General features: G+C 45.1%; 1 protein-coding gene and 1 pseudogene across 1 annotated transcript in view; one reads left to right on the top strand and one right to left on the bottom strand.

Moving 5' to 3' along the window:
- Positions 1-24173, bottom strand: part of LOC115127769 (microtubule-associated serine/threonine-protein kinase 1-like) — a 69088-nt gene extending 44915 nt beyond the window's left edge. The window contains exons 1-3 of the mRNA XM_065001364.1: positions 23785-24173; positions 1264-1352; positions 649-724 (exon numbers count right to left, since the gene is read on the bottom strand). Coding sequence (XP_064857436.1) covers positions 649-724; positions 1264-1352; positions 23785-23804 — 185 coding nt within the window. The 5' untranslated portion in view covers positions 23805-24173. The remainder of the gene's footprint in view (positions 1-648; positions 725-1263; positions 1353-23784) is intronic.
- On the top strand, positions 11547-12730 carry LOC115115676 (tRNA pseudouridine(38/39) synthase-like; annotated as a pseudogene).
- Positions 24174-25585: the final 1412 nt, after the last annotated feature.

Here is a 25585-nt window from a genome sequence, read left to right as displayed (position 1 = left end):
TCTGTCTGACACTGCTGGAGTCATGATGGATGTTGGTTTTGGCTACATCCTGGCACTCAGAGGCCCATCCATCTGTGCGCACACATAAACACACACACACACAAACAAACACTTTGTCATGCCGTGTGACAGGGGAATGCAAAGAGGGGAAAGTGTCTCTGTATAAGGGTGTAAATGAATTCCCTTTCACTGTGTGTGTGCCACTGGAATATTGTCACTGCTTAACTAAACGGTCAGTTGAGGCCTAGAGTGGTCTAGCGGTCTAAGCCACTGCCTCTGGAGCATATTTACGACTGCAGCAGGGGTTCACATCCAGCCTACTGCTATTTCAGCAACTCTCTCTGTCTTTCCTCTCTACTATCCTGCCTGCCCACAAAACTACACATATTCCTCCAAAAGAGAATGGCCAGTTGATTGCTACTATGGCGGTATTGGTATGATAATGTGTTTGTTTATGCAGTGTAGCCAAAGGCTTTTTGGTTGTTGTAGGATTACCTGATTTAGAGATATGGCTGCTAGATTAGATTATAGGATCATAAAAAGGGACCTGCCAAGAGCGTTACCTGCTTTTGAATCCCTTTATATAACTGGATATAATCTCTTTATATGTAAACAGCAGATGTATTGAGTATTCCAAACGCTATTTACCTTCTAGAGGAGGCAAATGAGAAGTGGGCAGGGCCACTGGGGGAGAAGTTCCTTGGGCTGTCCAATGGACTACTTCCTGTGGAGAGACAGGGAACAAACATGAAGTGCCATTATAATATTTCATATATTTAGCAGACATTTTTATCCAGAGCAACTTACACTGCTCCCAGTGGCCATGCATGCATACATGTTAGGTATGGGTGGTTCTGGGCATTGAACCCATTACCCTGGCGTTACAAGCACCATGCTCTACCAAATGATCTACAAAGAACCAAACTGGCCCATTCTACATCACTGTAAATACAGTATTAACTGTTATTATAAACTGGGTGGTTTGAGCCCTGAATGCTGATTAGCTGACAGCCAGGGTATATCAGGCCATATACCATGGGTTTGGCAAAACATGTATTTTTACTGCTCTAATGACGTTGGTAACCAGTTTATAATAGCAATAAGACACCTCAGCGGTTTGTGATATATGGCCAATATACCGCGGCTAAGGGCTGTGTCCAGGCACGCGTTGTGTCGTGCGTAAGAACCGCCATTAGCCGTGGTATATTGGCCTTATACCACACCCCTCACGTCTTAACGCTTAATTATAACCAATTGCCTTACCTATGTGTCCAGGGAGAGGTGAGTGTGGTCGAGGGAGAGTGGGTGATGTACTGGTTAGAATGAGGCTCTTCCGGTTACTGGTCCGGCAACTAGAACACACACAGCCACAAACACACAGGCCATCATTATCTGAAACACAGTCAAAGAGGTGATAACGTTACCATCTAACAGCATCTACCACTCTTAGCGTAATATCTATGAGAAAGTCGGGTGTGATCGTGTGTACTTTCATGTGTGTGTGTGTGTTTGTGTGGCTGTGTGCTTCTGAGCTTGAACATGTGTGTGTGTGTGTGTAAGTGTGTGCGTGCATGCTCATACAAATTGGGCCAGAGAACATGGTGTATTAAAGTCAGCCCACCACGTGGGGAGAGAGCCAAAGCAAAAAAGCCTTGTGGATCACACACACACACACACCACGAACCACGGCAACAAGGACTTCCAATTTCCTTCAGTGTCAACTTGGACGAGACACCTCTCATGCGAGATAATGATGGGAGCGAGGGAGAGATGGAGAGAGAGCAGGAGAGAAGGAGAGGGGCAGGTAATGATGGGAGCGAGAGAGAGATGGAGAGAGAGAGAGAGAGAGAGAAGGAGAGGGGCAGGTAATGATGGGAGCGAGAGAGAGATGGAGAGAGAGCGAGAGAGAAGGAGAGGGGCAGGTAATGATGGGAGCGAGGGGGAGATGGAGAGAGCAGGAGAGAAGGAGAGGGGCAGGTAATGATGGGAGCGAGGGAGAGATGGAGAGAGAGCAGGAGAGAAGGAGAGGGGCAGGTAATGATGGGAGCGAGGGGGAGATGGAGAGAGAGCAGGAGAGAAGGAGAGGGGCAGGTAATGATGGGAGCGAGGGAGAGATGGAGAGAGAGCAGGAGAGAAGGAGAGGGGCAGGTAATGATGGGAGCGAGGGGAGATGGAGAGAGAGCAGGAGAGAAGGAGAGGGGCAGGTAATGATGGGAGCGAGGGAGAGATGGAGAGAGAGCAGGAGAGAAGGAGAGGGGCAGGTAATGATGGGAGCGAGGGAGAGATGGAGAGAGAGCAGGAGAGAAGGAGAGGGGCAGGTAATGATGGGAGCGAGAGAGAGATGGAGAGAGAGCGAGAGAGAAGGAGAGGGGCAGGTAATGATGGGAGCGAGGGAGAGATGGAGAGAGAGCAGGAGAGAAGGAGAGGGGCAGGTAATGATGGGAGCGAGAGAGAGATGGAGAGAGAGCAGGAGAGAAGGAGAGGGGCAGGTAATGATGGGAGCGAGGGAGAGATGGAGAGAGAGCAGGAGAGAAGGAGAGGGGCAGGTAATGATGGGAGCGAGGGAGAGATGGAGAGAGAGCAGGAGAGAAGGAGAGGGGCAGGTAATGATGGGAGCGAGGGAGAGATGGAGAGAGAGCAGGAGAGAAGGAGATGGGCAGGTAATGATGGGAGCGAGGGAGAGATGGAGAGAGAGCAGGAGAGAAGGAGAGGGGCAGGTAATGATGGGAGCGAGAGAGAGATGGAGAGATCAAATCAAATCAAATTTTATTTGTCACATACACATGGTTAGCAGATGTTAATGCGAGTGTAGCGAAATGCTTGTGCTTCTAGTTCCGACAATGCAGTGATAACCAACAAGTAATCTAACTAACAATTCCAAAACTACTCTCTTATACACAGTGTAAGGGGATAAAGAATATGTACCTAAGGATATATGAATGAGTGATGGTACAGAGCAGCATACAGTAGATGGTATCGAGTACAGTATATACATATGAGATGAGTATGTAGACAAAGTAAACAAAGTGGCATAGTTAAAGTGGCTAGTGATACATGTATTACATAAGGATGCAGTCGATGATGTAGAGTACAGTATATACGTATGCATATGAGATGAATAATGTAGGGTAAGTAACATTATATAAGGTAGCATTGTTTAAAGTGGCTAGTGATATATTTACATCATTTCCCATCAATTCCCATTATTAAAGTGGCTGGAGTTGGGTCAGTGTCAATGACAGTGTGTTGGCAACAGCCACTCAATGTTAGTGGTGGCTGTTTAACAGTCTGATGGCCTTGAGATAGAAGCTGTTTTTCAGTCTCTCGGTCCCAGCTTTGATGCACCTGTACTGACCTCGCCTTCTGGATGATAGCGGGGTGAACAGGCAGTGGTTCGGGTGGTTGATGTCCTTGATGATCTTTATGGCCTTCCTGTAACATCGGGTGGTGTAGGTGTCCTGGAGGGCAGGTAGTTTGCCCCGGTGATGCGTTGTGCAGACCTCACTACCCTCTGGAGAGCCTTACGGTTGAGGGCGGAGCAGTTGCCGTACCAGGCGGTGATACAGCCCGCCAGGATGCTCTCGATTGTGCATCTGTAGAAGTTTGTGAGTGCTTTTGGTGACAAGCCGAATTTCTTCAGCCTCCTGAGGTTGAAGAGGCGCTGCTGCGCCTTCTTCACGACGCTGTCAGTGTGAGTGGACCAATTCAGTTTGTCTGTGATGTGTATGCCGAGGAACTTAAAACTTGCTACCCTCTCCACTACTGTTCCATCGATGTGGATAGGGGGTGTTCCCTCTGCTGTTTACTGAAGTCCACAATCATCTCCTTAGTTTTGTTGACGTTGAGTGTGAGGTTATTTTCCTGACACCACACTCCGAGGGCCCTCACCTCCTCCCTGTAGGCCGTCTCGTCGTTGTTGGTAATCAAGCCTACCACTGTTGTGTCGTCCGCAAACTTGATGATTGAGTTGGGCGTGCGTGGCCACGCAGTCGTGGGTGAACAGGGAGTACAGGAGAGGGCTCAGAACGCACCCTTGTGGGGCCCCGTGTTGAGGATCAGCGGGGAGGAGATGTTGTTGCCTACCCTCACCACCTGGGGGCGGCCCGTCAGGAAGTCCAGTACCCAGTTGCACAGGGCGGGGGTCGAGACCCAGGGTCTCGAGCTTGATGACGAGCTTGGAGGGTACTATGGTGTTGAATGCCGAGCTGTAGTCGATGAACAGCATTCTCACATAGGTATTCCTCTTGTCCAGGTGGGTTAGGGCAGTGTGCAGTGTGGTTGAGATTGCATCGTCTGTGGACCTATTTGGGCGGTAAGCAAATTGGAGTGGGTCTAGGGTGTCAGGTAGGGTGGAGGTGATATGGTCCTTGACTAGTCTCTCAAAGCACTTCATGATGACGGAAGTGAGTGCTACGGGGCGGTAGTCGTTTAGCTCAGTTACCTTAGCTTTCTTGGGAACAGGAACAATGGTGGCCCTCTTGAAGCATGTGGGAACAGCAGACTGGTATAGGGATTGATTGAATATGTCCGTAAACACACCGGCCAGCTGGTCTGCGCATGCTCTGAGGGCGCGGCTGGGGATGCCGTCTGGGCCTGCAGCCTTGCGAGGGTTAACACGTTTAAATGTCTTACTCACCTCGGCTGCAGTGAAGGAGAGACCGCATGTTTTCGTTGCAGGCCGTGTCAGTGGCACTGTATTGTCCTCAAAGTTATTTAGTCTGCCTGGGAGCAAGACATCCTGGTCCGTGACTGGGCTGGGTTTCTTCTTGTAGTCCGTGATTGACTGTAGACCCTGCCACATGCCTCTTGTGTCTGAGCCGTTGAATTGAGATTCTACTTTGTCTCTGTACTGACGCTTAGCTTGTTTAATAGCCTTGCGGAGGGAATAGCTGCACTGTTTGTATTCGGTCATGTTGCCAGACACCTGACGCAATACGAAACATGTCCCAGTCCACGTGATGGAAGCAGTCTTGGAGTGTGGAGTCAGCTTGGTCTGACCAGCGTTGGACAGACCTCAGCGTGGGAGCCTCTTGTTTCAGTTTCTGCCTGTAGGCAGGGATCAACAAAATGGAGTCGTGGTCAGCTTTTCCGAAAGGGGGGCGGGGCAGGGCCTTATATGCGTCGCGGAAGTTAGAGTAACAGTGATCCAAGGTTTTACCACCCCTGGTTGCGCAATCGATATGCTGATCAAATTTAGGGAGTCTTGTTTTCAGATTAGCTTTGTTAAAATCCCCAGCTACAATGAATGCAGCCTCCGGATAAATGGTTTCCAGTTTGCAAAGAGTTAAATAAAGTTCGTTCAGAGCCATCGACGTGTCTGCTTGGGGGGGGATATATACGGCTGTGATTATAATCGAAGAGAATTCTCTTGGAAGATAATGCGGTCTACATTTGATTGTGAGGAATTCTAAATCAGGTGAACAGAAGGATTTGAGTTCCTGTATGTTTCCTTCATCACACCATGTCTCGTTAGTCATGAGGCATACGCCCCCGCCACTCTTCTTACGAGAAAGATGTTTGTTTCTGTCGGCGCGATGCGTGGAGAAACCCGTTGGCTGCACCGCATCGGATAGCGTCTTCCCAGTACGCCATGTTTCCGTGAAGCAGAGAACGTTGCAGTCTCTGATGTCCCTCTGGAATGCTACCCTTGCTCGGATTTCATCAACCTTGTTGTCAAGAGACTGGACATTGGCAAGAAGAATGCTGGGGAGTGGTGCGCGATGTGCCCTTTTTCGGAGTCTGACCAGAAGACCGCTACGTTTCCCTCTTTTCGGAGTCGTTTCCTTGGGTCGCTGCATGCGATCCATTCCGTTGTCCTGTTTGTAAGGCAGAACACAGGATCCGCGTCGCGGAAAACATATTCTTGGTCGTACTGATGGTGAGTTGACGCTGATCTTATATTCAGTAGTTCTTCTCGACTGTATGTAATGAAACCTAAGATGACCTGGGGTACTAATGTAAGAAATAACACGTAAAAAAAACAAAAAACTGCATAGTTTCCTAGGAACGCGAAGCGAGGCGGCCATCTCTGTCGGCGCCGGAAGTAAGAGAGAGAGAGCAGGAGAGAAGGAGAGGGGCAGGTAATGATGTGAGCGAGAGAGAGATGGAGAGAGAGCGAGAGAGAAGGAGAGGGGCAGGTAATGATGTGAGCGAGAGAGAGATGGAGAGAGAGCGAGAGAGAAGGAGAGGGGCAGGTAATGATGGGAGCGAGAGAGAGATGGAGAGAGAGCAGGAGAGGGGCAGGTAATGATGGGAGCGAGAGAGAGATGGAGAGAGAGCGAGAGAGAAGGAGAGGGGCAGGTAATGATGGGAGCGAGGGAGAGATGGAGAGAGCAGGAGAGAAGGAGAGGGGCAGGTAATGATGGGAGCGAGGGAGAGATGGAGAGAGAGCAGGAGAGAAGGAGAGGGGCAGGTAATGATGTGTTGAGATTATCATATAAATGAGGATTAACCCTCCTGATGCAAGAGAAAAAAACATGGACACACACTGAGTGTGACACAGATGGTGTTATGCGGGAGGAGGGCTTTAAAAGGTGTGATTCTACCATGACAACCATACTTCCTGTAGTCAGGGAACCGTACGTAACGGTGTTATGTTGTAGTTGGCTGAAATCCCTCACTAATATATATTCTCCATATTATACACCACTATCAGCATAGGAGAGAAATATGGTATGGCCTTGAAAAATCACCCACAGTAGACTGTTCCCTTTCTCCTCCTTCTCCTCCTTCCTCAATCTATGGTCGACCAATGACGACTCACTACACTGTATTCACCACTAATAATGACTCCCGAATAACGACTTTCAACACTGTCAGCATAGCACAATAGTAACAGGAATATGGCATACTGTAGTCCCGAAAAATGACCCCCGGTAAAAATGATGTCACTTTTCTCCTCTGTGTGTGTGTGTGTGTGTACGTGTCAAGTCTGTTTTGGTTGCTCTGCCAGATCTCTCCAGTGTGCTGGTTTTGAAGGGTAGCTGTCAGCCAGATGAGAAGAGGTAGGAAGCCGCACAGCGCTAACACAGCATGACAAAGACCTGGGCTAGGCTTTTTCCACATTGCATCAGATAGCATGCTGCTCTATACAGCTGGGATGTAAATTACACACACACATGAGCAGGTTAGTACACGACACGCACGCACATGCACGAGCGGTATATGTACATGTCTGAAACAGCAGGATAATTTCCATAATGCATTGATGCATTTCAAATAAAGCACTCCTTCCCCCCTCCCTCCCCCCTTCCTCCCTCCACCACCATATCCCTTATTCATTTTTTTATTCTCATGTGTTTGTTCCTCGTCAGAACAGCTAACATCAAGGAAACAGCCAAAAACCACCTAGTGATCTCTCTCTGTGTCACTCAGGCACCAGGAGAGGCTTGTGAACGAACTCACACACACATTTGGAGAGAAGGGGTGGTGAAATATTTAAGGGAAATGCATTAGGCTTGGTTTTGGAAGTGGCTTAACACCATTACACTACAACTCTCTGAGGACTGGAGGAGAACCAGACAGAAATACTGAGAGAGTCATCCCAGTCCTTACTTTCCGTTATCTTTCTATTTTATATTTTTTTCGTCTTACATGTTTATTTAAATTTGGTTGGTTAAATAGTATATTAACCTTCACAATTTATCACACAATCAATAATACAGTGTAGAATACACAGTACTTAAATTGGCCAATGTAAGCATTACCTTTAAATGTGTCATCATCTTAATGATAAATCTAGTTTCTTTATGAAGGAAGGCCCAGTGGAGACTAGAGGACTGTCTGGGACTTTATGGGTTCAGACTGGTCCTTCTAAGTGGGATTCTAAGTAACGCTGAATGTCACTGTCCTCTCCTGTGGCTTGATTAAATGAACTCTCTAACCCACATATAGAGATAGAGAGAAGGAGCGGGATGGGGTTGAGAGGGGGGAGTATGTGTGACAAAGAAATTGAGTGCGTGAGAACAAGTGAGAGAGAAAGGAGAAAGAGAGACTACCAGGGTTGAGAATATTGAGTGAAGGGGAAGAATAGAAAGATACCTCGTTTTATTTCTTCAGAGTTCAGTTCCACTACATTAGAGGTTTAGCCTGAGAATGAATTCAAGTGATGAGTCATCCATAGACCTAACTGGAACTATGCTCAGTGGATGACATGCTGTGTCTTTCATAAGGTTTCTCAGGACTTTAGTCTGATGGAAAAAGATCTGAGATAGAGCTGACAAATGAAAAATTGAAGGAAACATGGGAAAGGGGGGGGGGTGAATATAGAGAGGGAGGGGTGAAAGAGAGAAATGGAAAGGAAAAGAAGACGAGTGTGTGTGTTTTCTCTCTCCTCTCTGGTGTTGCTGAGTGACAGGGTAAATCTCTCAGTCACGGTTATGGTCGAGTAGTGTGGGCTCAGCCGCTCTCCATCTGGTTTAGATAGTGTGTGTGTGTGTGTGTATGTTTATGTGTGTGTGTGTGTGTGTGTGCTGCTGGCTTTATCCCAAGACCACCATAAATCAAGAGCAGTACCCTTACTATATCACACAACATAAAGGTTTTTGATAGCATATCATATGGCATTTCTGAGGTGGACAAACATTTTCAGCATGATTGTGTTCAGTTTGGTTTATCCTTAATGACCAGGCTCCAGACTAGACACATCTCTAGACAGCGTTAGCTACATCTTTCAGAATTGAATTGAATCATTCATTTAACCAGGTAAATAAATGAGGAATAAATTCTTCCTTTCTTCGTTCTGTAATGACCCGACCACGAAGCAGTAAGAGAGAGGGGGGTGAGGGGAGGCTGGGTCTACAGGGTTACTATAGCAACACTAAAGAGTCACACAACATACTACTCATGTGAACGTCCAACCCCGTCCTGTAGTTACAATAACAGGTCTTTATTATTCCTTTCTTTATTAGGATCCCCATTAGGTGTAACGGAAATAGCAGCTACTCTTCCCGGGGTCCAACACAGAACATGACATAACACAGAACATTAATAGACCAGAACAGTTCAAGGACAGAACTACATACATTTACTCATTTACTCACATACATGCACTCATAGTCTACATATCAATGCATACACACAATATCTAGGTCAAATGGGGGAGTTGTGCTGTGAGGTGTTGCTTTATCTGTTTTTTTAACCAGGTTTGCTGTTCATTTAAGCAATATGAGTTCTTTGCAATAATGGCTCTATATATTACTGTAGACTTTCTTGAATTTGTTTCTTGAATTTGGGGACTGTGAAAAGACCCCTGGTGGCATGTCTGGTGGGGTAAGTGTGTGTCAGAGCTGTGTGTAGATTGACTATGCAAACTATTTGGAATTTTCAAAACATGAATGTTTCTTATAAAAAGAAGAAGTGACGTAGTCAGTCTCTCCTCAACACTTTGCCAAGAGAGACTGGCAGCATAGTATTAATATTAGCCCTCTGATTACAACGAAGAGCAAGATGTGCCGCTCTGTTCTGGGCCAGCTGCAGTTTAACTAGGTCTTTCTTTGCAGCACTTGACCACATGACTGGACAACAATCAAGATAAGATAAAACTAGAGTCTGGAGGACTTGCAGTGTGGTGTCATAAAAGCAGAGCATCTCTTTATTACGGACAGAACTCTCCATCTTTACTACCATTGAATCTAGATGTTTTGACCATGACCGTTTACAATCTAAGGGAACACCAGGTCTAGAATTTACTTTACACTTTGCACTCTGACTTTATGACATATGACCTACATCCCATCTCTATAAATGACCCTTGAACTTCTATGATATCACATTATACGAAAACATGCAGATGAAACATCAAATCATCTGGTGTGTGGGCAGTTTCATAAAACGTCATAATCTGTCATATAAAGCGTTTTAATCTACTGTATCATAATTCATTTAATCCAGACATCAGGCTCAGCCAGTAGCAGGCAGGCAGTCAGCCAGTTTAGTCAGTCAGCGATGGCAGTCAATCAGTCAGTTTGATAGTCAGTCAGTCAGTAGTTGACAGTAGTGTTATCAGTCAGACAGTCAGTCAGTCAATCAGTAGCTGACAGTAGTGTTAACAATTAGTCAGTCAGTAGTTGATAGTAGTGTTAACAGTCAGTCAGTCAGTCAGTCAGTCAATCAGAAGCTGACAGTAGTGTTAACAATTAGTCAGTCAGTAGTTGACAGTAGTGTTAACAATTAGTCAGTCAGTAGTTGATAGTAGTGTTAACAGTCAGTCAGTCAGTCAATCAGAAGCTGACAGTAGTGTTAACAATGAGTCAGTCAGTAGTTGATAGTAGTGTTAACAGTCAGTCAGTCAGTCAGTCAGTCAGTCAGTCAATCAGAAGCTGACAGTAGTGTTAACAATGAGTCAGTCAGTAGTTGACAGTAGTGTTATCAGTCAGACAGTCAGTCAGTCAATCAGTAGCTGACAGTAGTGTTAACAATGAGTCAGTCAGTAGTTGACAGTAGTGTTATCAGTCAGACAGTCAGTCAGTCAATCAGTAGCTGACAGTAGTGTTAACAATGAGTCAGTCAGTAGTTGATAGTAGTGTTAACAGTCAGTCAGTCAGTCAGTCAGTCAATCAGAAGCTGACAGTAGTGTTAACAATGAGTCAGTCAGTAGTTGATAGTAGTGTTAACAGTCAGTCAGTCAGTCAGTCAGTCAGTCAGTCAGTCAGTCAGTCAATCAGAAGCTGACAGTAGTGTTAACAATGAGTCAGTCAGTAGTTGACAGTAGTGTTATCAGTCAGACAGTCAGTCAGTCAATCAGTAGCTGACAGTAGTGTTAACAATGAGTCAGTCAGTAGTTGACAGTAGTGTTATCAGTCAGACAGTCAGTCAGTCAATCAGTAGCTGACAGTAGTGTTAACAATGAGTCAGTCAGTCGTTGACAGTAGTGTTATCAGTCAGACAGTCAGTCAGTCAATCAGTAGCTGACAGTAGTGTTAACAATGAGTCAGTCAGTAGTTGATAGTAGTGTTAACAGTCAGTCAGTCAGTCAGTCAGTCAATCAGAAGCTGACAGTAGTGTTAACAATGAGTCAGTCAGTCGTTGACAGTAGTGTTAACAGTCAGTCAGTAGTGTTGCCTGTCTTGTGTGATCTGTGATTTCTAGATATCAATAACCCTTGCTGTGTCTTCTGACTCTTTACCTCATGAGGTCACACTGTAATAAAAATCACATTTGGTAAAACATGATGATGAAGCAGCAAATCTGCTGTGTGGGCAGCAGTTCATAATCCATGATAATCTACTGCATCGCATCACCAGGCTACAAACTCTTCCGGTCGCAGGCAGTCAGTCACTCCGACAGTATTTGACAGTAGAGTTGCCAGTCAGTGTGTGGTTGTGTGATTTATAGAGAATCAATGGCCCATGCAGTCTCTGTCTGTCTGTGGGTTCTGGTGATCAGTCAGAGTAACAGAGGATAAAGCTGTGATAACAACTGATGAGAAAAAAGGCCAAATGGCAGTGTGTGTGTGTGTGACTAAATCAAAAGTTCTCCCATGTCACCCCGCTCCTCCGCACACTCCACACTGGCTTCCAGTCGACGCTCGCATCCACTACAAGACCATGGTACTTTCCTACATAGCTGTAAGAGGAACTGCCCCTCCCTACCTTCAGGCTAGGCGCAAACCCTACACCCCAACCCGAGTACTCTGTTCTGCCACCTCTGGTCTCTTGGCCCTCCCACTCCTACAGGAAGGCAGCTCCCCCTCAGCCCAGTCAAAGCTCTTCTCTGTCCTGGCACCCCAATGGTGGAACCAGCTTCCCCTTGAAGCTAGGACATCAGAGTCCCTGCCCATCTTCAGAAACCATCTGAAACCCTACCTCTTCAACGAGTATCTTTGGAAGGTTGACAGAAGCCTGATGCTGGTGGCAGGAAGAAGAGGGACTGTTTGATATCTCGACCCATCCTCGGCGCCATGTGGCACTGCGCTTGCTGTCCAGGAGAACACAGACAATACTGTGGAAGCCCGGCTCTTCTGAAGACTCAACTGATCCAGGATCGCCAGAGTTCTAACTATCACTTTTGTGGCTGAACCGACAAAGGAGTCAGTGACTTTTCCCAGGTCATATCCATAGACTTGCTCTCCATGTCGACGATGAAGTCAAGAACAAAGTGGACGCGGCGGAGCTCCCTTATGTGAAGATGCTGAACAGAGTCCTGCCCCAGGACACCAGGACTCTCGACTGGTCACCTGCTGTGGAGAGATTCAGTGCGTGCTGCGACTGTCAGTCCAGAACCTACCGGTACTACTTCCCATGCTCTGGATGTAGTGTTGATGGCAGCGGCTGCACCCACGACTTCCGCAACCTGTGCAAGGAGTGCTGCAGTTCCAGAGGACCATCCTGTCTGCCACGGTCCAGTCTGTCCATCAAGCTCACCCTACCATGCCCACTGCCACAGACCCATATCTGAGATCAAAGGACTGGTCTTTCTCTATCACCAGGTACGGTGCATGATGACTGTGCTGCTGCTAATTGGCCAGAAGCTGGCTCCAGAGATAGTGGATCAAGTCCTGGATGTGGATCAAGTCCTGGATGTGGAGAGGAATCCCAGGAAACCCATGTACAGCACGGTGGTGGACTTTCCCTCGGTGCTGTTCCACTGCCATTTTGAGGTGTTGAGCTGGCGCAAGGAGGCTGAGGAGGTGAACCACTCTCTGGCCACGCTGCAGCAACACTGGACCCAGATAGCAGTCAAGACCCAGCCCCCCTTTACTATAACTGAGATATGCGGTTGTCCCACCTAGCTATTTTAATATTTAAGTCGCTAAATTACTCAAATGTAAAAACATAAATGGAATGGAAAGTCAATGGAACACGAAGCTAAAATATCACGGTTCAGTTCCATCTGTCTTATAGCCTGGAACTCACTGTGATGCTCTCACAGCCTCTGTCTGTTCCATCTGTCTTAGCCTGGAACTCACTGTGATGTTCCATCTGTCTAGCCTGGAACTCACTGTGATGCTCTCACAGCCTCTGTCTGTTCCATCTGTCTTAGCCTGGAACTCACTGTGATGCTCTCACAGCCTCTGTCTGTTCCATCTGTCTTATAGCCTGGAACTCACTGTGATGCTCTCACAGCCTCTGTCTGTTCCATCTGTCTTAGCCTGGAACTCACTGTGATGCTCTCACAGCCTCTGTCTGTTCCATCTGTCTTAGCCTGGAACTCACTGTGATGCTCTCACAGCCTCTGTCTGTTATACCTGCCTTCGAAAGAGGACAAGATTGAAATCTATTCTCTATTCTGTGAAAGAGAAGATAACCCACTGGGCATACCACATCATTTCAATGTGGAGAATTGGGTTATATTTGGTAGATACGTATCAATAAGATTCCAACCTATTTTCGCCCACTCAAAACGACAGCCAAACGTTTGTTGAATTCCCAATGTGTTATCACTATGCTTTCAACCATCTAAAAGCACAACCAAATTCTAATGGAAAATCAATGTCGGATTTTTTGGTTTAGTTGTCACCTAAATGTGTTATCATTGCACTTTCAACCATTTAAAAGCACACTAAAGTTCAAATGGGAAATACAATGTCAGATATTTTGTTTATTTATACAACAACTTAATATTATTTTATTTGATGTGTTATCACTGTGTGATCTAATAGTACAACCACATGACCTGGATTGCAGTTAGTTGAGACCGTTATTAAAGAACATGGTAAAAGTGATCAATGAAGTAAAGCCTTACATCAGGCTATTGACTGTCTTACAAAAGTAATAGAGAATTCTGTTTGGTTGACAACACAACCAAATATCAACATTTAAAGGAGAAGTGCTGCTTGGATTCAGTTCCATCTGAGCCACTGGCTTAATCCTGTTCTTTAACTTGTATTTTTGGTTGGAGACGTGAATCCAACATATCATTTGTTAACTTGTCGACAAGGTGATTGGCTATTTACCATATTGAAAAAGTGATATTGAATTGTGTTTGATTGTCAACGCAAACAAATATGAACTGTTGAAGGAGATCTTCTGCTTGGTTAGCTCCATCTGTGCCACTGAGTCTGGCTTTAATTCCAGTTTGTCTACAAAGGAACAATTGATCTGTTGGTGTCACGTCTCCATTTCAACCCAAAATGTATGTTAAGGAATAGCGATAAATCAAATCCAATTTTAAATGCACTTTAAATACAGTTTGATTTGATTTAATCCTATTCTTTAACTTGTATTTTTGGTTGAGATGGAGATGTGAATCCAACATATTTATGATTAACTTGTAGATTCTATTTGAAATTAACCAGAGCTTGAAACCCTAGGCCTTTATGTATTGCCTATTCTTAGTTGAATCCTGGGCTGAATTTATAGAATAGCTGTTGATGACTTCCCAAATGTTATATAGGCCTAATAAATAGCATCATTGATGCTATATGATTGATATGTATGATAAGTACGGTTACATTTCATTTGCTCTGTTGAACCTACCCTTTGGAATGACTTCGATAGCAAGTGAATCTTTTAAAACCGATTAAGGATCGGACCCTTTTTTTCAATTTTCACCTAAAATGACATACCCAAATCTAACTGCCTGTAGCTCAGGACCTGAAGCAAGGATATGCATATTCCTGATGCCATTTGAAAGGAAACACTTTGAAGTTTGTGGAAATGTGAAATGAATGTTGGAGAATATAACACATTAGATCTGGTAAAAGATAATGCAATATACTTTTTTTGTACCGTCATCTTTGAAATGCAAGAGAAAGGCCATAATGTATTATTCCAGCCCAGGCACAATTAAGATTTTGGTCACTAGATGGCAGCAGTGTATGTGCAAAGTTTTAGACTGATCCAATGAACCATTGTATTTCTGTTCAAAATGTTGTATCAAGACTGCCCAAATGTGCCCTAATTGGTTTATTAATAACTTTTCAAGTTCATAACTGTGTACTCTCCTCAAACAATAGCATGGTATTCTTTCACTGTAATAGCTACTGTAAATTGGACGGTGCAGTTAGATTAACAATAATTGAAGCTTTCTGCCAATATCAGATATGTCTACATCCTGGGAAATGTTCTTGTTACTTACAACCTCATGCTAATCGCATTAGCATACGTTAGCTCAACCGTCCCGGGGGGGACCCACCAATCTTGTAGAGGTTAGGTGGAGATTTCACAACAATAACTCTCACGATAGCAGATTGGTCGTAGTCAGTGACAAATATCAAAAATAAGCTGGGCTTGGTTAAAACCCTGGATGTGAGACCAAAGGGATAGCTGCAGATCAGTCAACTCTCCAGTAAGAGTAGCTGTCTAGCCTATTGCATTCTTGTTTTTTAATGCTACAGCATACAATGACATTCTAGACGATTCTGTGCTTCCAACTTTGTGCCAACAGTTTGGGGAAGGCCCTTTCCTGATTCAGCAAGACAATGCACAAAGCGAGGTCCATACAGAAATGGTTTGTTGAGATTGGTGTAGAAGAACTTGACTGGCCTCTACAGAGCCCTGACCTCAACCCATCAAATACCTTTATGATGAATTGAAAGGCCGACTGCGAGCCAGGCCTAATCGTCTGACCTCACTAATGCTCTTTTGACTGAATGGAAGCAAGTCCCCACAGCAATGTTCCAACATCTAGTGGAAAGCCTTCCCAGAGTAGTGGAGGCTGTTATAGCAGCAAAGGGGGACCAACTCCATATTAATGCCCATGATTTTGGAATGAGATGTTTGACGAGTAGGTGTCCACATGCTTTTGGTCATGTAGTGTACAAATTCAACATAGATTGTCTTTATTGAAAATTGGTTACAATGATGACATAATCCTGTGTTTGAAATTTTGAGGGAAACAGTTGAGGGAAATTTTACCCACAAAACAACGTAGTTGATTACTTTTTTCAAATCCAATGTATTTTCCTCGTAGATTCCAAATCACAATACGTTGACAAATGACATTTAAAAAACATTGCGAGAAACAGAGAGGGGGACTGACAGAACAAGAAGAAGAGTAAGCAAGAGACATAAAAGGGAGGAAAGAACCATAAAGAGAGTAAGGGGGAGAATGACATGTAGAGGGAATGATAGCTAGTTGTTCTTTCCTACTGTACCCAATCTGGCGGCTGTCAACAGGTCAAAGGTCAAATCAGTGGTAATGACTCGTGTGAAGAGCGATTATCCCCCGTGCAGGCCCCTCACTGGCACACTGCCATTAGTCTCACATACGAGTGCACACACAGACACGCACACACACGCACAAACGGATGCATACACACACACACAGGATACCACCTGAGCGTATTGTGCTCTTTGTGTGGGGAACAGTGAATAAAGTAGAGAGAACAAGAAATGGAGTAAAAGAGAAAGTGAAAGGTGAGAGTGCACCACTTCTCCTCTTCTCACATCATTTCATTTCGGTCAATTGCAGAGCAGACAGTATTTTATTTACTCCCCAATCATAGGAAGATACTGACATTGACACTTCTGATGTAAACACACACACAGACCCACCCACCCACACAATCCTTGGATGGCAAACCAGCTTGTGTTCACTATGTTTTATGGTCTGGTTAATTGCTTTCTAAATAACTGCTCAACATGACTATATGACTTTAGTTCCTATAACAAGGCCATGTCCACAGAGACAACACACAAGGGACAGCTACCATTACGTCAAGACAAACAGTGTGTGTGTGTGTGTGTGTGTGTGTGTGTGTGTGTGTGTGTGTGTGTGTGTGTGTGTGTGTGTGTGTGTGTGTGTGTGTGTGTGTGTGATTTCTATATATACTGTATGGGCAGCATGGTGATCAGTATTTTCAGTAGTCCTACATCTTATGTAACCACATACTGCTTGTCTCAGGGAGGGTGGGATATGAAAAAACACATTTGAAATAGGACAAATATAAGCACCCACCAAATTATAATAATAATTATTATATTGATGATAATTATTATTAGTAAAGGGACTGCTAGTCCAGTATATCATAGTAGACTGTTCTAAAGACTATGTGCAGTAATTCCCAACCCATCTATACGGGTATATCATCATGGTGGATGGACAGTGTGTGTGTGTGTGTGTGTGTGTGTGCGTGTGCCTCTGTATGTTTGTGTGCGTACGTGTCTATACAGTAAGCATGAGTGTGTGCTGATGTAACGTAAACGTTAGTGTCGTCTTCTGCATGCTGAGTCACAGGGCAGACAGGACACCATGCAGACCTTTCTGATCGTTAGAATATTGATCGACCCGAGGCAATTTCCTGTCAGGTGACCTTTCCATGACACTCCGGGTTTCTTAATGTTTACCGCTGTCTGATGTGAAGCAGTGAAATCAGAGGTCACAGTCAAGCCACAATATGAAGTTTGTGTGTCAGTCAATCACTATTGTCTATTGACTTTCTCTGACACTTCCTCGGGATTTCTTAAAGGGGGACTGCAACATTTACAGCTGTCTGGAGTCAAGAAACTGAGTCAGGGAAAGGGAGGGAGGAAGGAGGGTGTAGAAAAACTAAGTCAGGGAAAGGGAGGGAGGGAAGCTGAGTGAAGGGAGGCCAGGCAGGAGGGAGAAGAAAGATAAGAAGAAATGTCAAAAAACCTTCCCATCTAGACCAATTTAGTGAGAAACATTGTATAGTTCTTTGAGGGCCTACGCCTGCTCACAGCAGGGTGTTCTTTCACATCCACTGATAAAAGGGAAGGAAGACAATGACTGTGTCCCAAATGGCAACCTATTCCCTATACACTGCACTACTTTTGACCACGACCCATAGGATCTGGTCAAAAGTAGTGCACTATGTAGATAATAGGATGCCATTTGGGATGAACACATGTTGTCCCCTTTACACTATAAAACGAGGATGCCGACAGACAGAGAAACTTTTGGCCCTGCTAGATAGCTACAGTCAGACCTGGGTTCAAATACTATTTAAAATCAGGTAAAATACTTTGATTGTTTGCCTGCCTGGAGTGCCAGACGGACAGGGTTTAAAGTATTGGTACTATTCAATCAAGCACAGATGAAGTATTTGAAATGATTTAAAATAGTATTTGAACACAGGTCTGGTAGCTACATCATCTAGGAGGATGTCTGTCTATCTAGCTATTTCTCTGTCTGTTTGTCTGTCTAGCTACAGTAGCTAGCATGGCGACAAGACATGACAACTCTGGCCTGTAGGTCTGTCTGTCTGTCTATTTAAGATGACGGGGCCTGGAGCTGTCAGAGAGAGAGAGAGTAGCCTTCCAGGGGAGTTCTAGTTAGGAAACACATCAGTGAGTCTGACTACAACACATCTGGAGCCCAGGCTGTTAAACCAAAATATACTGACTGAGCTAGCCACGACGGCAGCTACCAAAATGCTACCGCTAGCACACTTTAACAGCAATAGGAAAGTCCACAACAGGGATATTAGGTCCATGTCACAGCTCTTTAAGCTCATACAATGAGCTAGCGACAATGCTAACAAAATGTTAATGCAAATGTTCCTCCACAGATGTAGAAAGGCCTATAGATTCTTTCTCAAAGAGGAAAGGACTATCATGACCCTTTATAAAGGTGATATGCCTCTTTAAGACACTATTTTTGTTGTGTTATTGTTATGCTTTTGAAACAATGGGTGGGCAACTGCACTCTATTGTCGTCTTTAATTCAAAATGATGTCAGTCACAGGCGTGTAGGTGCAAAACAAACAGAATAATGAAAAGGCTCTGTTATGCCTTGTGGTCATACTGTAGGCCTGAGGCAGTCGGTTACCCCGTTTGAACTCTCCTATCATGATTTATGACAAAGTTATGTAGGCTCTTCTTGAGGTGTCAAAGCATGCCTTCAAGGCAGCCAGAGTGACACAGCAGAATCAGAAGCCAATTGAGGCACTGAAATATCTTTACTGTAATATCTATTGACTGAACTGAGGTAAAAGTTTTCCCCACTTTTCTGTCCTATTATAATTGATGACAAGATTAGACTTTTTTTAGGGGTAAAAAATAAAATGTGTCTTCGAGGTAGAGTGACACAGCAATCATCAGAAGCTTGGAGGGAAAGTGCTGTCTTGTGTACTGTGTATTGACTGAAAGCTACATTGGGCTGAGACTGGGAGGTGGTGCATTGAATCAGCTATAGCTTTTGTTAACAGACCCTTATGCAGGCAGGGGGTTGCATCCCAAATGGCACCCTATTCCCTATAGTGCACCACTTTTGACTAGGGCCCATTCGGGAATAGGGTGGCATTTGAGACCCACACAGGGACACAGGGTAAATGACCTGGAACTATTACCTCGTTAAAATATAATTGTCTACGTTCCAAATGTCACCCTATTCCCTATGTATTGCACTATTTTTGGCCAGGGCCCATAGGGAATAGGGTGCTGTTTGGGACACAGAGGCAGACAGTGTCATACACACCGAGTCTGAAGGACATTTAATATCATTATTGATGATGCGTATGGTTAAGTGGTTGTCAAATCCTCCACTACGGAAAACCATGTTCTTTGAATAATACATTTATGTAAAATTCTGTACTGCTGGATATTAACACTAATACTTTTCTTATTATGACAATGATTGAATTATAATGTTTGGCCTTGGAACATGGACTCCTTTCCATCAACAAGCCACATACGCTACAGTCAGTAGTTTAAAGAATAAAAATAGGAAAGCACTCCGGAGAATAAACTTAAATGAACATATTTTTATTGCCATGTGCATACGAGGCAACAGCAATCAATATCACCACAATTCGACAAGTATTCAGCACCTGATCTAAGTTTATATAAGGTGGAGTGGAGCACGTTGTTGATCTTTACAGTCAGTTGTTTACCATGTCAATGTTGTGAAATACAGATGGATAAGAAGATTATTACTCAGCTATCATGATGAGAGACCAAGTAATTACTAGTACACTGAGTCACTAACGGTTTTGGGGGGAGCTAGTGTGTGTGCACCTGCTATCCAAAAACATCCAAGTGATGTACTCCCTGTGCTCTGTTTTGACTACTGCCCACCTGCTAGTACAGAGGTAGGATATTCATTTGAGCCGGTTGCTACAGCAGGAAAAGAATCCTGCAGCAACAGGAAAGGTGAATTATTACGTGGATTAATGGTTGATACATTTTTCGTGAGGGGGAATCAAGTCTGTTAAACAAGTTAAACATTTCCAGGAAAGTTCTCCAGCAACAGGGTGATCAAATTAAGATCCTACATCTGTAGCAGTCAGATTCCAATAGCGCACAGAGAGAACTACACCAATCTGCTTTCACGTTAGCTAGTCTGCTAGTGTGCGTAGCTTAACACAGAGGAGAGAAGGCTCAGTGCATAGCCACAACATCAATAGCATTGATTGACTGGGGGCGTAGGGTTAACAACATGGTGGCACACAACTGACATGACTGCAATGTAAATCTGGACTTCAACCACGTTGCAATGTACATCTATAGAACACACACCTGATGAGGGGTTACATTCAAACACACTCTTTTCTCTTGTTCCCTCATTCCTCTATACTAGCTTTCAGATGACATTCTATGAGGAAGACAGAAAAGAGAGAGAGCGAGAAAGAGAGACCGAGAGAGAAAGAGAGAGAGAATTCATTTTGAGTATAGCTACATTTTGAGTACAGCTAAAAAATAAAATAAAAAAGAGTGGAAGAAAAACTAAAGATGAAAGAAAATAGAGAGTCTCTTTAGAGTGCTGAGTTAACCCCAGTGGGCTGCTGTTAAATGTAGGCCCAGACTGTACCTCAGGCTCTGCCTTTCATTTTACACTCCACTCCGTCTTCCCCTCTCCTGTTCTACACTCCTCCTCCGCTTCGTTCTATCTATCCTTCCGGACACAAAGCATCTTCCTTCTCTAATTGAGACAGCCTGAGAGAGTCGGCCAAGAATGAGCGGCTTGCAAACACACACACACACACATGCAGGCAGACAGTGACATACACTCACACACAAGCACGCACACACATACTGTACATAAACACTGATATACCCTGATAAGAACATAAGACACACTACCACCCACGTTATGCTACTAGCTACACACACAAACATGCATTGCATGACAAGTAAGTACAACAAATCTCTGACCTACTACATGGAGTGTAATTTAATGAAGATCAAGCCATCATCATAAGATCAGAGAACCATGTTTCCTCCTGGAGATAGATTCATACAAAGAGATTACAGAGATAGAGCTGTAGAAGAAACCTTGAGGCAGGGTGCTGGAGGAATTATCACACACATACAAACACACACACACACACAGACACACACACACACAGAGACACACACACACGCACACACACACACACACGCACACGCACCCGCACACACACACACACACACACGGAGAGATGCACACACAAAGAGATGCACATACACACAGAGATGCACACCCACACACACACACACACACACACACACACACACACACACACACACACACACACACACACACAGAGAGATGCACACACAAAGAGATGCACATACACACAGAGATGCACACCCCCACACACACACAGAGAGAGAGAGAGAGAGAGAGATGTACACACACACAGAGATGCACACACAGAGATAGAGACACACACATACACACACTACTGCCATCAGACAAAGGGATTTATACTAATCCTCCTATGAGCAGATGAGATGTCGGAAATCGGAAATCGGAAATAAAACGCCACAGGACAACTGGGATTGTGTACTATGGCAGATAGAGAGAGAGGGAATGATGGGAGGGAGGGAATACAAAATAGTGGTAGAGATGGGGAAGGCGCTCTAACCCAGACACCACAGTATATATAGCACAGCATTGACCCTCCCCTACAGAAGCATCTAACCCAGACACCACAGTATATATACCCTCCCCTACAGAAGCCTCTAGCCCAGACACCACAGTATATATAGCACAGCATTGACCCTCCCCTACAGAAGCATCTAACCCAGACACCACAGTATATATACCCTCCCCTACAGAAGCCTCTAGCCCAGACACCACAGTATATATAGCACAGCATTGACCCTACCCTACAGAAGCCTCTAACCCAGACACCACAGTATATATACCCTCCCCTACAGAAGCCTCTAACCCAGACACCACAGTATATATAGCACAGCATTGACCCTACCCTACAGAAGCCTCTAACCCAGACACCACAGTATATATACCCTCCCCTACAGAAGCCTCTAACCCAGACACCACAGTATGTATACCCTCCCCTACAGAAGCCTCTAACCCAGACACCACAGTATATATACCCTCCCCTACAGAAGCCTCTAACCCAGACACCACAGTATATATACCCTCCCCTACAGAAGCCTCTAACCCAGACACCATAGTATATATACCCTCCCCTACAGAAGCCTCTAACCCAGACACCACAGTATATATACCCTCCCTACAGAAGCCTCTAACCCAGACACCACAGTATATATACCCTCCCCTACAGAAGCCTCTAACCCAGACACCACAGTATATATACCCTCCCCTACAGAAGCCTCTAACCCAGACACCATAGTATATATACCCTCCCCTACAGAAGACTCTAACCCAGACACCATAGTATATATACCCTCCCCTACAGAAGCCTCTAACCCAGACACCACAGTATATATACCCTCCCCTACAGAAGCCTCTAACCCAGACACCACAGTATATATACCCTCCCCTACAGAAGCCTCTAACCCAGACACCACGGTATTTATAGCACAGCTGACCAAACACAAACCTACAAACGTCCTGTGTATGACTGCCTGTTTGTGTGTGTAACATGTATATCAATCATCTACAACAGTGATTCCCAACCCTGTTCCTCCAGTTCCCCAACAGTACACATTTTTATTGTAAGCCTGGACAATCACACCTGATTCAACTTGTCAACTAATCATCAAACCCTCAATGAGTTGAATGAGGCGCGTCTGTCCAGGGCTATAACTAACCTGGAGGACCAGGGTTGGGAAACACTGACCTACAACATCCCAAATACATGTGCATCACCAACATGCTCACAAACAGAGGTTCATTACATAAAATGGAACAGAGAAAATCATGCACATGTGCACGCACACTTGGGGTTAAGTGCTCAAGGGCACATCAACAGATTACTCACCTATTCGACTCGGGATTCGAACCGGCGACCTTTCAGTTACTAGCCCAACGCCCTAAACCGCTAGGCTACCTGCCGCCTTATGCCTCATTATATTTGTGAGGACTTTTTGGGGACCAACAATTGATTCCCATGCAAAATCCTATCTTCCCTAACCTCTAACCCTAACCCTAACCTTAAACCTAACACCTAACCATAATTCTAACCTTAACCCTAAACCTAACCCCTAAGCCTAAAAAAGCCTTTTTTTAAATGAGCAACGGCAAAATGTCCTCCCTTCTCTGAATTTTAGTTGCTTTACTATTCTTGTGAGGACTTCTGGTGCTCACAAGTATAGTAAAACGTGTAAACACAACACACACACACACACACACACACACACACACACACACACACACACACACACACACACCAGTGCCAATACGAGACAGAGGGACAACTGTGACACAGCATGAGAGCTGGCCGGAGGTTGACAACCATCAAAACAACAACAACAACAACAACACCTTTCTTAAACCTCCACCTAATGCTGTGACAAGACAGACAGAGGGGGAGATGAAACCAGGTCCACGGTGAGAGAGAGAGAAATAAACAGAGAGAGATTCAGAGAGCTTTGCGGTTAATGTCATCACTACACAGAGAGACAGGGGGTGACACTAGAAAACAACTGAGAGAAGACAGACCGATAAGCAATGAGATAAAAGGAGAGAGAAAAAGGGATGACACCAGGTCTACAGTAGAAGGGAAAAACAGAGAAGCTCTGCCATTACCTTTTCGTCCGTCGAAACATGTTGCTACAGGATGCGCTGTGAGGCGCTGCTTTGGCAAACCCACAGGAGACTAGCTGAGCCACACAGACAGACAGACAGACAGACTGGCAAACCCACAGGAGACTAGCTGAGCCACACAGACAGACAGACAGACACACAAGCAGCTAGGCAGTCAAGAGGCTGAATACACACTCCACAGCACCAGCATGGCAGCCTGACGGGGAGTGTGTGTGTGTCAGAGAGAGGGAAAGAGAGAGGGTGGAGAGGAAATGTCAGCAGAGCTACAGACAGCGAAAGAGAGCGAGAGAGCGATAAGAGAGAACGAGAGAGGGAGAGCGAGGCAGAGAGGAGGAGAGAAAAAGAGGGAGGGAACAGACTGTCTTGCTTCCCTCTCGGACAGAGGGAGGATTCCGGGGCTGCTCTCAAGGGCAGGAAGTGTAGAGCGATGGAGAGAGAGGGAGGGTATAGAGAGTAATAACAGCAGGGATGTGTGTGAGTGTGAAAGCTATCTGAGGGAGGAGAGCAGAGAGCAGTGGACTGTGGACTAATGTAAATGACAAGACAAGAGGAAGAGAAAGAGGGGGAGAGAGAGCAAGAGAGAGGGAGGGGGGGATCAGGTGACAGCTGTGTGTGTGTGTGTGTGTGTGTGTGTGTGTGTGTGTGTGTGTGTGTGTGTGTGTATGAGAGAGAGAGAGAGAGAGAGAGAGAGAGAGAGAGAGAGAGAGAGAGAGAGAGAGAGAGATGACAGCAGCACGGGTGGTGCAGCTACCAAAACAGAGACTGGTACTTATTGGAGAGCTTGAAACAGCAATTGCAGTAGGAATCGGATGACAACAGCAATAGGATATGTCATATTGTACCCCACCCCTCTCCTCTCCTACCCCTCTCTTTTATTCCCCTACTTCCCTCTCCTCTCATCTCTTGCTCTCTCTCCTTCCTCCCTCCCTCTCTCCAACAAACAACCACCCTGCCATTTCATGAAATCCTTCCTTTTCCCCAACAAATGTATGATGTTCTGTGACATCATACATTTGCACTAGATATTGCAGAAAGGAAGATTTAGAGGGCAACAACACCACACACAATGCCAAGGGAAAACATCATCATTAGGACACACACTGCCAAGGAAGAACGTCATCATGAGGACACACTGCCAAGGAAGAACGTCATCATGAGGACACACTGCCAAGGAAGAACGTCATCACTGAGGGAACGTCACATGAGGACACACTGCCAAGGAAGAACGTCATCATGAGGACACACACTGCCAAGGAAGAACATCATCATGAGGACACACTGCCAAGGAAGAACGTCATCATGAGGACACACACTGCCAAGGAAGAACGTCATCATGAGGACACACTGCCAAGGAAGAACGTCATCATGAGGACACACACTGCCAAGGAAGAACGTCATCATGAGGACACACACACTGCCAAGGAAGAACGTCATCATGAGGACACACTGCCAAGGAAGAACGTCATCATGAGGACACACACTGCCAAGGAAGAACGTCATCATGAGGACACACTGCCAAGGAAGAACGTCATCATGAGGACACACTGCCAAGGAAGAACGTCATCATGAGGACACACACTGCCAAGGAAGAACGTCATCATGAGGACACACTGCCAAGGAAGAACATCATCATGAGGACACACTGCCAAGGAAGAACGTCATCATGAGGACACACTGCCAAGGAAGAACGTCATCATGAGGACACACACTGCCAAGGAAGAACGTCATCATGAGGAACGTCATCATGAGGACACACTGCCAAGGAAGAACATCATCACTGCCA

Source organism: Oncorhynchus nerka, linkage group LG15, assembly GCF_034236695.1.
Source record: "Oncorhynchus nerka isolate Pitt River linkage group LG15, Oner_Uvic_2.0, whole genome shotgun sequence".
NCBI classification, from domain to species: Eukaryota; Metazoa; Chordata; class Actinopteri; order Salmoniformes; family Salmonidae; genus Oncorhynchus; species Oncorhynchus nerka.
The sequence above is the reverse complement of the archived record's forward strand: the minus strand, read 5'-3'. Positions and strand labels throughout refer to the sequence as shown.